We start from the raw sequence: 13,220 nt of genomic DNA, 5'->3' as shown, positions 1-13,220 counted from the left end.
ACATGTGTATATGGGCACTGGTCGCTTATTGGTTCTCACATAGAAATCAGAAATGTGGCGAGCTACACAAACTTATTATTTTGCACTCAAGGTAATAATGTGGAAGATCACTGTTTCTGATTATACTGGGACGAAGCTATGTTATAGAACGTTTTATAACACATCACTCGTTAATACTGTACAGTAATTGGTCAAAACAGGATTACGTGTTATCGGCTAAATTACCATATAATAGTAGCGCCAGCGAAATTACTAGCTCCCTAGGGAGACTAGTGCATCAACTAGTGCCAAGGGATGACGTCACTCGTCACCTGATCGTGTGATTTCCAATATGACGTCCGCTAGTTCGGTCGCTGATATCGATGGTCCGCCTTAAAAAACTGGACGATTTAGCTTCAGTTCAGAAGAAGAACTTAACACACTAGTAGAAAATAAAGATGCACCGAAGACGAAGGACGCAATCAGGTTTTCTAGAAGCGTCTTTACATCGTTTTGTGAAGAAATCGGGACACCGCTAGCAGAAGTCGAGAAGAAGACGTGGAGTGTGTTTACTATTAATGGTACAGTAGGGACGTGTAATGTGTTACAAAACACATACTAGTATTGCATGGCCTAATTCGGGCACTAGTATACCGAGGAGTTGTGGGGTACCAACAATCATACCTGCTATTTCACGAGATCGCAGGTACCCCACAACCCCGAGGGGAACATAGACGTATACTAGTGCCCGAATTAGGGCACGACTTGCAATAATTAACGCCGTTGACTTCTTCGATACCTTCCAGTCACCTAAAAATACCCAATTAAAGCTTTGCAACGTCTCAGTTTGTACTCTGCACAACAGTCAAAGTCGCCATCTTTGTTTATATGATTCCCATATCTTGTATAACGACAGCCGCCCTTTAAAGAGTGCGTTGACCAACTATAATATTTGTGTGTCAGTGTGTATCGTTCTCTCTACGAATGTATAAACTATCAAGTCGTACATGTCTTCTCTTAAGTTGCTTTTCCTTTTAAAATAAACCGATTTAGAAGTTTTGAAGTTCGTCTTCTTGAACAATAAATCCAGACGATGTAGGCACATATGGATAGATCCGTGCATCCGTTATTCCACACTAAACGACTAAGTGGTAGTAAACATGTGCTTGTTTCTCCCGGAAATCGGGTGAACTAACAGAGTGCTGTATTCCGCTGTGCACGACGAGGCGTGACAACTTAATGTTCCCGTTTCGACCATGAATGAATCACCTGATACGTTTCAGTTGCTATCCATATACTTTTAATTATCAAGGAAAACGACAAATAACTACAGAACAAAAAGTTCTACTTTCTATTGAGCTGTTCATTTTATAAAGTTATCTGGCTCCAATGTATACCATGCTTTGTAATACCAGATATTCGTGAATATTTTCAACCAACACCAAAAAGTCTGTGTAAATTTTGCGCTTAAACGACAAAAACCGATTTGTAAATTTGTAAATGCGTTTCTCCAATTTCCAGTGTCTAGTATGGTGAGTATGGGGACAGGTTTATACAGCGATCACAGTCACAGGAAACATCGACTAGTGTTGACTTCACCGTATCTATGGTTTTTGTAGATAGATTGATACTTTCCAATCTGTCGGATTTGATGTCTTCCTCAAGGTGAATAGTTGACGTCAAACCTGTGTGACAATGAAACATATTTTTATTAGTAATGGTATTTAATAACAATTAGTAACTTCCCACTGAATATCAAAATTATAAAACTGTAGTCAATAAGCACTCGAAATTTGGATGTTAAAGGGCGGTTGTCGTCGCGCAGCGCGTGTTCGAATTTCATGTAAATAAACAATGTGTTTTACACGCGTTGTATACGTCGCTATGAGTCCCATATCGAACAGAACACGGCGCGAAGACTGCCGCCCTTTAAACTACTTCAACCACGTAGTGGGTCAGAAAAAAGGGACACCCAGATAAAACACACGAATGTATAATGAATCATTGGAGTAGAAACTCTTACCTTTTGGCATGCAGTGGAATCCGACGTCTACAGGAACCTGTTCGACGCTGACGCATCCACGTAGACATTTAGTAACTGGGACAGTGCTGAAACATTTTCTCTCTTCTCCGCCAAGATATTCGTTGCGGATTGCGTACTGTGAACTCAGCTGGCAAGCTGCAATAAACGAATGAATCACCAGTTATCATATTGGTCCACTAATTAGTAACATTGTTTAATGTACAAAGTCAGTTACGTTGCTGGTATTAAGCTTTTAGGTCAAATTGATTCAAATTGAGGATTATATGTCATTCTGAGTCATTATGAATTCGTGCCACCAGGTTACCGCAAATGGAAAAAATGGGTTTCAGAGCATTTTTTTAAGATACAAGAGATCGAAATGTCATGGAAAATGAAATTTGTGCACTGTTTTCTATGGCAAGAGTATTTCTTTATATCTCAAACTCAATGACATGGGAAGAAAAGTAAGATTTCATTATAGATACAAATCCTAATAATGTGAAAATATTTCAAAAAAATTGCATACAATTAATTTTCCATTATATGCAATGGTGAGTTCTCCTCCATAATGCATTGTCCGTGTGTACAGTAACATGTTCCATAGTGCACAATTAATGCTTACACTGTCTGAGTATGTTATTCTGTTATCTCGTCATAGGAAATCATCTCGTGTGTTCTATATAACTTACAATAAATGTAAAAAGAATGAACTATCAAAACAAAAATAATACAATACCATCAGTGCATTTCTCTCCTCTGACAATCCATCCATGGGCAAATAGTTTAGGATCGTTGACAACCGTGTGGTCTGGAAGCATAAACTCGCCACTCTGTTCATCATCGTCATTGCTACACAAACCAACTGTCTTGCCGTGGTATGTTGGCATCACAGTGGCCATCACGGTTTCACCTGTAAAAAATGAACGTCTTGTTTATTTGAAGTTTTTTTTTTCTGTGTAACATTGTATATCAATACTCTTTATATTTAAAGAACTCGAATGAGCTTATCATTTCCATTTCTTGTATATCTGGTCAACAAAGCTTACCTGTGTAAGTAATCGTGAGACCGATTTTAGCTGTCAAAACCATTTTGTCTGCATACTTCTGGATTTCAAGGATGTCGGGGATGGTGTACATATTCGCTTTATCAAATTTGATCGCCTTGTCCTGTACCTTCACCGCCATATTAGGCATCAATTCAATTTTCCTAAAAAAATGTTGGGTAATTAAAATCACTAGTGATTGATTGCACGAAACATGTGCTGTCCGCTGATAAATTTCACTGTACGCTCCTATGATAAGCATAAGACCCGATGTTAAACAACACAGAACCCTTAGGTGTTCGTGTGAGCAATGTTATTGATGACGATGCGTAGTGGCTTACTTGTTTTGAATGAAAGCAGTGATTATCTTTTGGGGCTGGTTCTTTTTACGGTTTATCAAGACCATGAATGTCTCTTTGGCTCCATCCATAGTAAGTACATGGTGGCATTCTCCAGGCAATGCGTAATCGTATGTCACGTTGTCGTATGTACTGTAATGATCTCCAACGACTTGGCAGGTAGCTACAACGGAAACAAATATTATACATTTTTTTTCAATTTAACATTGGATAAAAATCACACTTAAACCACGTATATTTTCATAAAAAAATGCATGGAAATGTTATACGACCTACCCAATGGCATGTCTAGCTCTTTCAGGAAAAATGTAGTTGTATCTGCAACTACTGTCTTTACCGGGGTACCAGGAGCAGGGAGGACCGGAACAGGTATTTTCATGGGAATACCCCTTCTACGAATTGAATATGCTGGACAACGAATCTCAACATCAGCAATGTATGGTGTTCTGAAGGTGACCCTCGATTCAATTGTCCTGGGTGTGTTTTCTACGTATTTGACGTCGACGGTATTAGTGTAGTAAAGGTAAGTCAGAGCCATTCCGGATAGTCTAATAAGAAAACACAAAAATATACTCATTATTAGTGGAAGAGTTCGCATATAAAGAACAATGAGTCTCCGCATTTCTGACTTCAGCAAAGCTAAGAAAATTAATTATTTCAAGACTGTTTAGTGAAGTGAGTGATTCAAGCAAAAAAAAATTGAACACGTGGGTCACCTATTTATTTATTTTTTGAATATTTCTCCATCTGTCGACCTCTATATTTGTGGCGTGCATAGAGTCTCTCAATATTAGTTTATCGGTTAAGTTTAATTGTGTTTTGTTGAATACAACTGTAATTGCTCACAGCAAGCCATATATGTTTGTCAATATCAGCACATCTTGCTTTAAACAATAACTTCTGTTATTGCAAACACTATATACAAGATGGACATCATAACAAAATGTCGTTTTTTGTATTTTTACCGTACTGAGAAATCATAGTTTGTCTGAAGTGCGAAATGTATGAAACAAATTACTGCGAAGTAAGTAACCCACCTTTCGATAGTAACCGAAATTATCTCTGGGAGTGTATCATACGTGGTTTTCATGACAATAGCCTGGGCAGGATCGCGTTTAATCTCCCAGATGTTGTTGATTGCATGGTCACCAAGGTCAACGGTCCATTCGCCGGATGATAAAGGATCCGCTGATTTAATCAAAACACGCATCCTAAGATCCTCTGCAAAAAAAAGGAGACTAGAATGACTTGGGGTCTGACAATAGTAAATACAAATCAATAAACTACTATGGTGCTGTGACTTTACATATATAGAATGGTTTGATATGTATTTGATATTCATATTTCTCTCGGAGGATGGCAATACACACCTCTGTTGATTATCTTGCCTTTAATCTCAAGCTTCCTCTCGCTGGCAGCCCCATCATACATCACATCGATAGCAAGACCGGAAATGGGTGCGCTTTGGCTGTCGATTGCTTGGAGTTTGATTTCAGATTGGATTTGGCCTCGAATTAGAGATTCTGGAGTCATCGGAATGGGTTTTATATTGCTGACAGCTAGCTGTATGCTCGCTGGACTATTCTCACCTAGTGGGAAATAAACGAGTTTCAAGTTATATCATCACCAGTTGGCACCCGTGAAAGAATGAGGGATTAATTTCTAGCAAATTATTTGTTGGTTTCCCCGATCCCCGGCGTTTCGATGAGCTGTCGAACGTTTATGAGGAGAAACCATTAATTTACAAGGTTTTTACACCCGAGCGTATGGGTTTATAATGTATTGTCCACTGAACACAACACATCTTTTTCTATTGTTCTGTATTGCTAAATATAGTGTGTGTTCTCGGTACACATAACACATGAAAATTAAGTCACAGGATTTAGAATAATAATTTCCAGTAAAGTCTTCTTGGATCTAACTGATCCACATGTGGAAGTATGGATTCGCTTTCTCGCAACACTGGACATGACTTTTCGGTCATAATATAGTTCATAAGTTTCGAATCGATGCGGATTTTGCTACACACTACAAATATAGTTGAATAAAGACAAAACAAAATGGTGACGGAAGCGTCATTAATGTTTTTTGGGTGTGTGTGTTTCGGTTAACAAAACCGCACCACGTCGCATCACATACAAGGCTGAGTGCTACAAACAAAATCGACCGTACCAATTTTGTGTATTACCTGCAATTAAGTAGGTTGCGAACTTCATAGAGCCTTGGAGCGGATAGAATGGAACGGCGGCAGTACCACGTCTCTGTGCGTTATGGATTAGTAAGCAATATTCAATACCAAGTACTTTCTTCAAAGCAGGAATGCATATTTTTGTCTCCTGTAGGTTGGATAAATGTATTATGAATAACTCTCATGGGATGAAAATAAGGGTATAGAGTGGGTAATTTCATAATATGATGTACAAAAAGTACACAAAACAGTTAAATTACTCACTTCCACCGGTTCTAATCTGCTAGAGCGGCTTGCAGCCAACTTATTGTAACAAGCCTTAATGTCCCATTTTTTGAGCCAATCGCAACACTCTTCATCCAGGACCTGACACGCAAATAAAGAAGAAAGAGCTATGTTTAATCATTGTTCCGGTAAATGGAATTACTTTAAAGAATAGCGAACGTTGGACTCAATGATACTGATATCCATTCATTGTTTACTCACCACGGGAGATCTGGCATTGAGGACAGCTGGAACCTGTGGAGTAAGGATACTGTATTGTCCATAGAGTTCACTCGGGCGTTTCATGAACGTGAATATGTCAGATCTGAGGGGAGAACACAGACACCACATTATATCTAAAACACTAACTATTGATGTTACCATAGACACCAAAGTCGCGTTGTCTACTTCATCATACACATTAGTTCATTGTAACTAAGAAGCATTGTTGCAAAACTACCCAATAACGAAGTAACTTAATATACATACGTTAGTTGTACATTTTCGTGTACTCGTTCAACAGGTTTCATGTCGAAAGTGTATTTGCGTTGACTGACATCACAGTTGACTTCTCCGATGAGTGGGAAAGAGTTTCGTGTCTTCACCGCTATGCCAATACCAGTCTGTACAACAATTGCATCTACACCCATGCGTACATGCACGTGTATGGCATCACTGAAATAGTATTGAATGAGCATTTAAACGATGGATTTGGAATCTCAAAATATACAATATTACATAACTGGTTGATCGTTGCACCATCGTGCGTGCAATAAACTACATTGTGAAGACACATTTTATTTCGTAATAGATTTATTTTACTTTCCTTTATATTGTGAGCTATAGCTATAGTGAAGGTTCACTCACTTTTTGATCATTTGTCCGACAGCACGAACTCCTGTAATTGGGTCACGTTGTTCAGTTGAACGAGATCTGGACTCACTTCTGCTCCACGAATCACTGTTTTCAGCTGAGATGGATTCTGACTCACTGCTCCAGCGTTGACTATTTGGTATTTCTTCTGATGACCTTGAAGGGGAGTTGGATTCGCTGCTGCTGCTGCTGCTGCTAAACCAATCATTTGATGGGTCTCTGCTTACAAAATGATCTCTCTTCGGTTCAAGAACTGTTGAGTCACGTACGGCCCTAGCTGAGGCTGCAATAAGATTAATGCGAAAACTCGACCATAATTATTTTAATTCACAGTAATAACAGTGACACCATGTTCATCAGAATACCAGAGCCACAGAAGAACAACAAATAGTTTCGTTAGAGTAAAAGGTATAATATGCCGAAGAAGAACTATAAATATCCGATGATTTTTTTGTTCAGTCAGAGTACAAACGCAGTATATGTGATCAACATACTCATGCTTTTGCCTTGTCACACAGAGAGTAGCAAATGCAAAAATATGAGGTTACTCTGGTATTAGCATAGCTGAATTTTATAATAATTCAAACCTACTTGAGACTTGCAGGGTACTGATCCATGCAGAAGTGACGTTAAGATTCAATGGAAGACCCAATATGGTTGGTACAGAACTGATAGAGTCGTAAATTGGCATTGACTTTAACCATTTGTAAGATAGACCATCGCTCAATCTTCTTTCAATATTATTTATATCAATTCCAATACTTCCGTGCTGATGGAAGACAAAACACAGCAGTGTCTTTCATTATTCCCAATTGAAGTAAACACCTTAAATTTCTACTAGTATTACATGTGAATCATCGTGTCTTTTATCTTCTTATGAAGTTAAGTTTAAACATATTATAAATAACATCACGATTTAAGGAATTCCAGTATTGGAATAACATGAACGTTGAAATGACATATTTAGATTTGAGTAGCACTAATTAGTATTATTGAGAAACCATAGAAATAGTTGTTTCCTGTATATCACAATTTGTTATTTGTACTCACTTGGACAACATCGCGAATATAGTCTTTGTCAACGTTGAAGAGGTACAGTTCATTTCCAAACATCCTGATGAACATAGTCATTCCAAACTCGGTATCGGACTCCTTGACCGGCTTGTATCGGTACAACTGCATGGTATAAACGTATCACAAAATATACGAATTAGAACTGGAACCATTAATGATGGCTGTAAAAACCACTATATGTTTTTTTCTGAGCGAGATTTATCTATAACAGGAATAATACCTTCTTGACAGTCTGTTCTGTTTGCTCAACATCTTCTGAACTACGTGGTTGACGAATCAACATTTCGGATAGAGTTTTCTTCTTCCTGAACATGCTTTGTGGTTCGGTAATACGTTCGATGAGATTCTGAATGCCCTCAGCACGCACGCCAACCTGATTATAAAAAAAACAATACACATCAGAAAAGATGAAGTATGGTACACATACAAATTATTACGCATATGGACGCTTTGACATTTATATGTCATTCGATAGTTCGTACCTCCATAACGTCGATAGATAGTCCCATCAATTGTAGATTTATTTTGGTGTACAACTGTTTTGGCATGAAGCTATGAGGAGTCTTCAAGACATGCACGTCAACGAAACCTCCGATGTTCAACTTATCTACAAAATAAAAATTACTGTATAATTAAAAATATTTATAACAATTCAATTCAATTCAACTATATTAACAAAATAACTATTATTTATATAATATAATAATTAACTCGAATAGTCCTACCTTCGTAGTATGAAGCATGCATGCTATTGGCATATCGGTATCCCAAACCACTTCGGATACGAGCGAACCGAAGAGCAGTGGCAGCAGCACGGGCACTATTGAAATAAATGAAAACAATACGTCATTGGAATCTTTAAGATGGCATTTGTACGTTAACGCAACATAGTTGTTATTGTGGAAAACTTTAAGTTCTATTTTGAATTTACTCACACTGGTCTCATCATTGGCACAGTGTTATTGGCGAGATTTCTGATATGGCTGTATACGAAGGATGCAACCTGGTTGTTTGGTTCAACTATCAGCTGTTCAGCGATCGTCACTACTGTGGCAGTGGTAGGCCTTGTTAAAAATAGGACGGTACAAGCGACAAGACGGGTTTCTGTGGCATATCGTGTGTCGAGGAAGATTGGCATGAGGATTGAACTGGTTTGGACTGGGTGTCGAGGAGCGATCCTTCTGAGGGCCTGGATGGCAGCAACTTGTATTTTAAGTGGAAGTGTTTCTGGGCGCTTGAACAATTTTCTGATGTATGGTACAACCTCAATAACACCGGCATTTCCCATCGATTTCAAAATCACTTCTCTTTCAGCGTCGTCACGGGCACTTTCATATTTACTGGTCAGGAACTAATGAGAAGAATTTGGATTGATTTATCGTGTTTTGAAACAACCTACGGATGTGCGAGATTCATTTTGACAAACAGCGACTCATTCACAATCCAATGCGCCCTCCCATTGGCAAGCATGGTTGCGATGTGTAAAAAATACAGATATATGATTAACGATGTATTCCATTCAACCTTGGAATTATGTCTAGTGTAAACCTTGATACCGGAGTCATGTATTGTGACGACCACCATCCATGTAATTTGGTGAAAGTCCACCTAAATATAATTTTTGTAAAATTGGTAAATATGTACAGTGCACTTACATCCACTACTGCTGTTGGGCATCTTCTGTAGTAACATAGATTGTTGACAATACCACCATATGCAAGAAGAGCTGCACGTCTTGCTGGCGCGTATTCATTAACAATCGGGTCGTTAATCAAGGCCTATAATAAATAAGATGTATATACGAATCACAAGTCAGTGTATATGAAATAAAATTGTGGCTTTATTTTAAGCGATTTATTGCCAAATGTATAGAACTTTTTGTACTAATTGGTAGCTGGACTAAGACTATATTTCTAACCTGTATTTTCTCCATGATAGCGGGTGTCGGTTCTGGGGTGAATGCAAGTCCAGTGAAAATGTAGGCAGTATATTCCTTGACAATGGCAGGCTCTGCTTTTACTATGTTTGTCAGTGCAGTAATGGCGTCTTCAGTCCCGACTATTGGCAGTATATCAATAAGGAATTTTCTGTATAAAAAGAAGAGTTTCAATAAATAAATGAATATTTCGGCAATAAGCACATTAACAATGTTCTACTAGTAAGTAAATATAATTCCATACTTGTAATGTGGTTTGCTTGCATAGTTGGTCCAGATTTCTCTAATAGCCTCGACACTGCATTGACGAAGGTGTTGTACCAGGATAATCCAATATCCAGGGGCTTCGACAGATATTTTCTCGAAGCTCATCTCATTAGACAAACTTTCTAAAATTCTGCCAATCTGAAAACAAAATGGAGAATATTTATCAGTTAGAAATCACAAGCCCAGAATAACTGAACAATGTCATATAAAGTTGTGTTTTGTATTTACAATTACGGACATGTATACGTCAAACATATAAACATGAAATAATATATATAGTAAAAAAGCTCTTACAGTGACTTGTTGGATATGCGCAATTGGAATCTTAGACGTCACAAACAGCGTGTAGGATATTGTTCTACACACAAAGTAAATGTGTTTTCTGAGACATGTTGTATCATCACTTACCTCTTCGGTTTTGACGGGTCGAGATGCATAGTGAGAAGCACGTTCCCTTGGGTATGCATACATAAGATTGCCACGATCGGGTAAATCACTGGGTGCTCTTGCATCTCCTGCCATTTTGTCGACAAAGCGAAGTTTTTGTCTGAGGAAAAAAAAATATATAACCGGTATGAATATCTTGATCAAACGGATGTAAAATAATCTCTCTATTGCTTGAACACCTGTATACTGGTGCATCTCGCTGTTACTTACTTGATAATTGATTGCGCACTGCCACCATATTCGGAGAAAGGAGTGAAAATGTGTTGTCCCTCACTATGAGCATCCTTTATGATGTAACCACTTCCAGCCTCGGTGAGATTGTAACGGAACGTGGCAGCAGATCTTAGGGGTGGAGCCTTAAACAAAACATACCCTGGTTAACTTGGGTACATCAGTGAGATATGTGTCAGAATCCATAGTGTATATGAATGCCGTCCAACTCACAAGTCAATCGAATTTCTACAGAGACGTAACTAGTCCATTTTTTGAACAGCTGATTTTATTTGTCAATAAACTAGTCGATATATAGTTCCAAATGAATGTGTTACCTGTCTTTCCAATACATATTGCATTGAACGGGTAAAGTTCCAGTAATATGCGGGGCGAACAATACATTTTTCGTAGTCCTTGGTCTTCACGATAGTGGTTACGTCCTTCAAATCAACAACACTGTACGCTGTTTCACATATACCTCCAATGTCAATCTAAAATAGCAAAATAAAAAAACAAAACAAACAAAAAATGTCAAAATTAAGTAAATAAAAAATGAATCAGTATTTATCGTTTTTGGTTACAAACTAAATATTCATATAGCAAGAATAATTCGTAATTTACAATCCCTTTAGGATCATCAAATAGGTTTACAATTTAATGATTTAGGTGGTACATGTGTACTTACTTCTTTGTTGACAAAAAAACCTTCGCTAGAAGTCATGTTGATGTGTAGAATATTGATAATACCACGGTGGATATTGACCACAACATCTGGCAGGTCCGCTGGAGCAAATATCCTGCCGACCTATAAATGCAACATTGATTACTAAAACATTCAACAACTTTGTTCATATTCATATTCCATTAAGTAACAACGACTCGTACAATACTCACCTTTCCATGTACGTATTCGAACATCACAGGTTCACTTAAAAGCGGAGCTAAAGCTGACGTCATTTCAGGAGCTTCAACGAAATCGGATCCTGGACGTGTGCCATTAAAAGTGTATAACTTGGGGTATTGTACCTAGGAAGATCAAAAATCTATTTTAGATATCTCTCAACAATATGATTTTTAATTTTTCGTTAGATACGATAGAAATGGAACATATTTGTATGTTTCATGGCAGCACTGTCAATTGCATACCTTCAATACGGCACGGCCACGCTCAACTATGCTTATTTCCGGTTTGGCTGTGATTCTGATACCAGAATATAGGTTACTACTCTGTGGAACACCACTGAGAACGTATCCTTCGTACTCGTATACATACTTCTTGGATGTCTCGTAGGTCAGACCTAGAAATATAAATAACCATACAGTACCCCCCACTTCAATTCAGTGCTCATTAAAAGGTATACAGGTCTACGACTACTGTACGGCCGTTATCGAATGGATTGCTGCCCTATATCAACCTTATTGAACTCATGGGTCGTGATCTTCCACCGGGATCACCTATGATGACACGAGATGTTGATTGTAATCTGAGCTGTGCTAGTCAACGTATATACTCTGTGTGCTCTGCAATAGAGAAACAATTTAGCTAACAAAAAAAAGAACAAATTAGCTTACCTTGGAAGGCGCCTGGATGAACGAAGCCAGAATGGAATGAATGTGAAAAAAAAGAAAGAAAGAAAAAAAGAAAAGAGTTAGGTATCAGTTCCACTGAGTATCCAACGTCCGATACAACTATCACACCAATAAACGTTGTAATTGTACATACAAGTTCTACTGGAATATGCATTCACGAAAACAAACTATTAACATCGACAAAACTTACTTGCAAAAGCAAGGCCTGCTAGCAACAAAAGATACTTCATGTTGAGACAACTGCACCGCAATGAAATCCTAACTGCAAATGCACTGCTTTTATACGTTTTGTGAACAATAAAATGCCAAAAGTCATCTTGCTGAAACAATTGCGGATAGTTGCCAAATACTCACCATTGATTCTGCTGATATGATTATTATACTTGGCTGAGGTCGTGTGTTTTCGTTCAGGAGCTGGGCATTATTCCAGGCAACTTCAAAGGCCGAAATGCCGCTATCTGAAGCGAGATGACACATAACATGGAAGGGTTAATTCCAAAGATTCACCTGATTTACTCAATTGGTCAAGGACAGCTGAGGCGATTACTTTTTTTTTCAAACGTGTGGTGATGTAATGTGTTTCGTGAAGCCAAGCGACTGCGCTTTAGTTATAGTTATTTCAATTTGTATTACTGCTGGGACCAGCCATGTTGGAATAAATCTTTTCTGCCGACCCTTCAAACCGGGATTGTTCTATTTAATGAGTATGTTTCTTGACCAACTTTGGTTAAAGCTGTGTAATATAGTCTTTTAAAAATGTATGCAACAATGTATTGTGTTCTCTTTAAAGTGATGAATTTGTGTGTAATTTATATACACGACACAAATGAACGACTCGAGTTGCCGAAACAATGTCGTATATTCAAATAATGGAGATACCATTATTTGAGTATACGACATTGTGTTTTTATTCAAGTGTTATGTTTTCACAACGTCATCACCTCAACAGTTCCACAAGCCACAT

The 13,220-nt window shown here is 38.0% G+C and overlaps 1 protein-coding gene across 1 annotated transcript; it reads right to left on the bottom strand.

The window, feature by feature from the left end:
- Positions 1 to 1,262: 1,262 nt before the first annotated feature.
- On the bottom strand, positions 1,263 to 12,501 carry LOC100374857 (vitellogenin-like). The gene is made up of 30 exons (XM_006811192.3): positions 12,447 to 12,501; positions 12,239 to 12,250; positions 11,813 to 11,964; positions 11,561 to 11,692; positions 11,352 to 11,471; positions 11,002 to 11,157; positions 10,664 to 10,809; positions 10,415 to 10,553; positions 9,984 to 10,144; positions 9,722 to 9,890; positions 9,459 to 9,581; positions 8,739 to 9,154; positions 8,529 to 8,623; positions 8,286 to 8,410; positions 8,024 to 8,176; positions 7,780 to 7,905; positions 7,321 to 7,498; positions 6,724 to 7,012; positions 6,346 to 6,531; positions 6,079 to 6,181; positions 5,857 to 5,958; positions 5,593 to 5,740; positions 4,775 to 4,993; positions 4,442 to 4,625; positions 3,681 to 3,952; positions 3,387 to 3,567; positions 3,049 to 3,209; positions 2,739 to 2,912; positions 2,003 to 2,158; positions 1,263 to 1,664 (listed from the first exon to the last, which is right to left on the bottom strand). Exons 1-30 carry the CDS (start codon positions 12,484 to 12,486, stop codon positions 1,504 to 1,506), a joined length of 4,779 nt encoding a protein of 1,592 aa, XP_006811255.2. The 5' UTR covers positions 12,487 to 12,501; the 3' UTR covers positions 1,263 to 1,503.
- Between the last annotated feature and the right edge of the window lie 719 nt (positions 12,502 to 13,220).

The sequence above is a fragment of the Saccoglossus kowalevskii genome, chromosome 9 (assembly GCF_978046115.1).
Source record: "Saccoglossus kowalevskii chromosome 9, keSacKowa6.1, whole genome shotgun sequence".
Lineage (NCBI taxonomy): Eukaryota > Metazoa > Hemichordata > Enteropneusta > Harrimaniidae > Saccoglossus > Saccoglossus kowalevskii.
The sequence above is the reverse complement of the archived record's forward strand: the minus strand, read 5'-3'. Positions and strand labels throughout refer to the sequence as shown.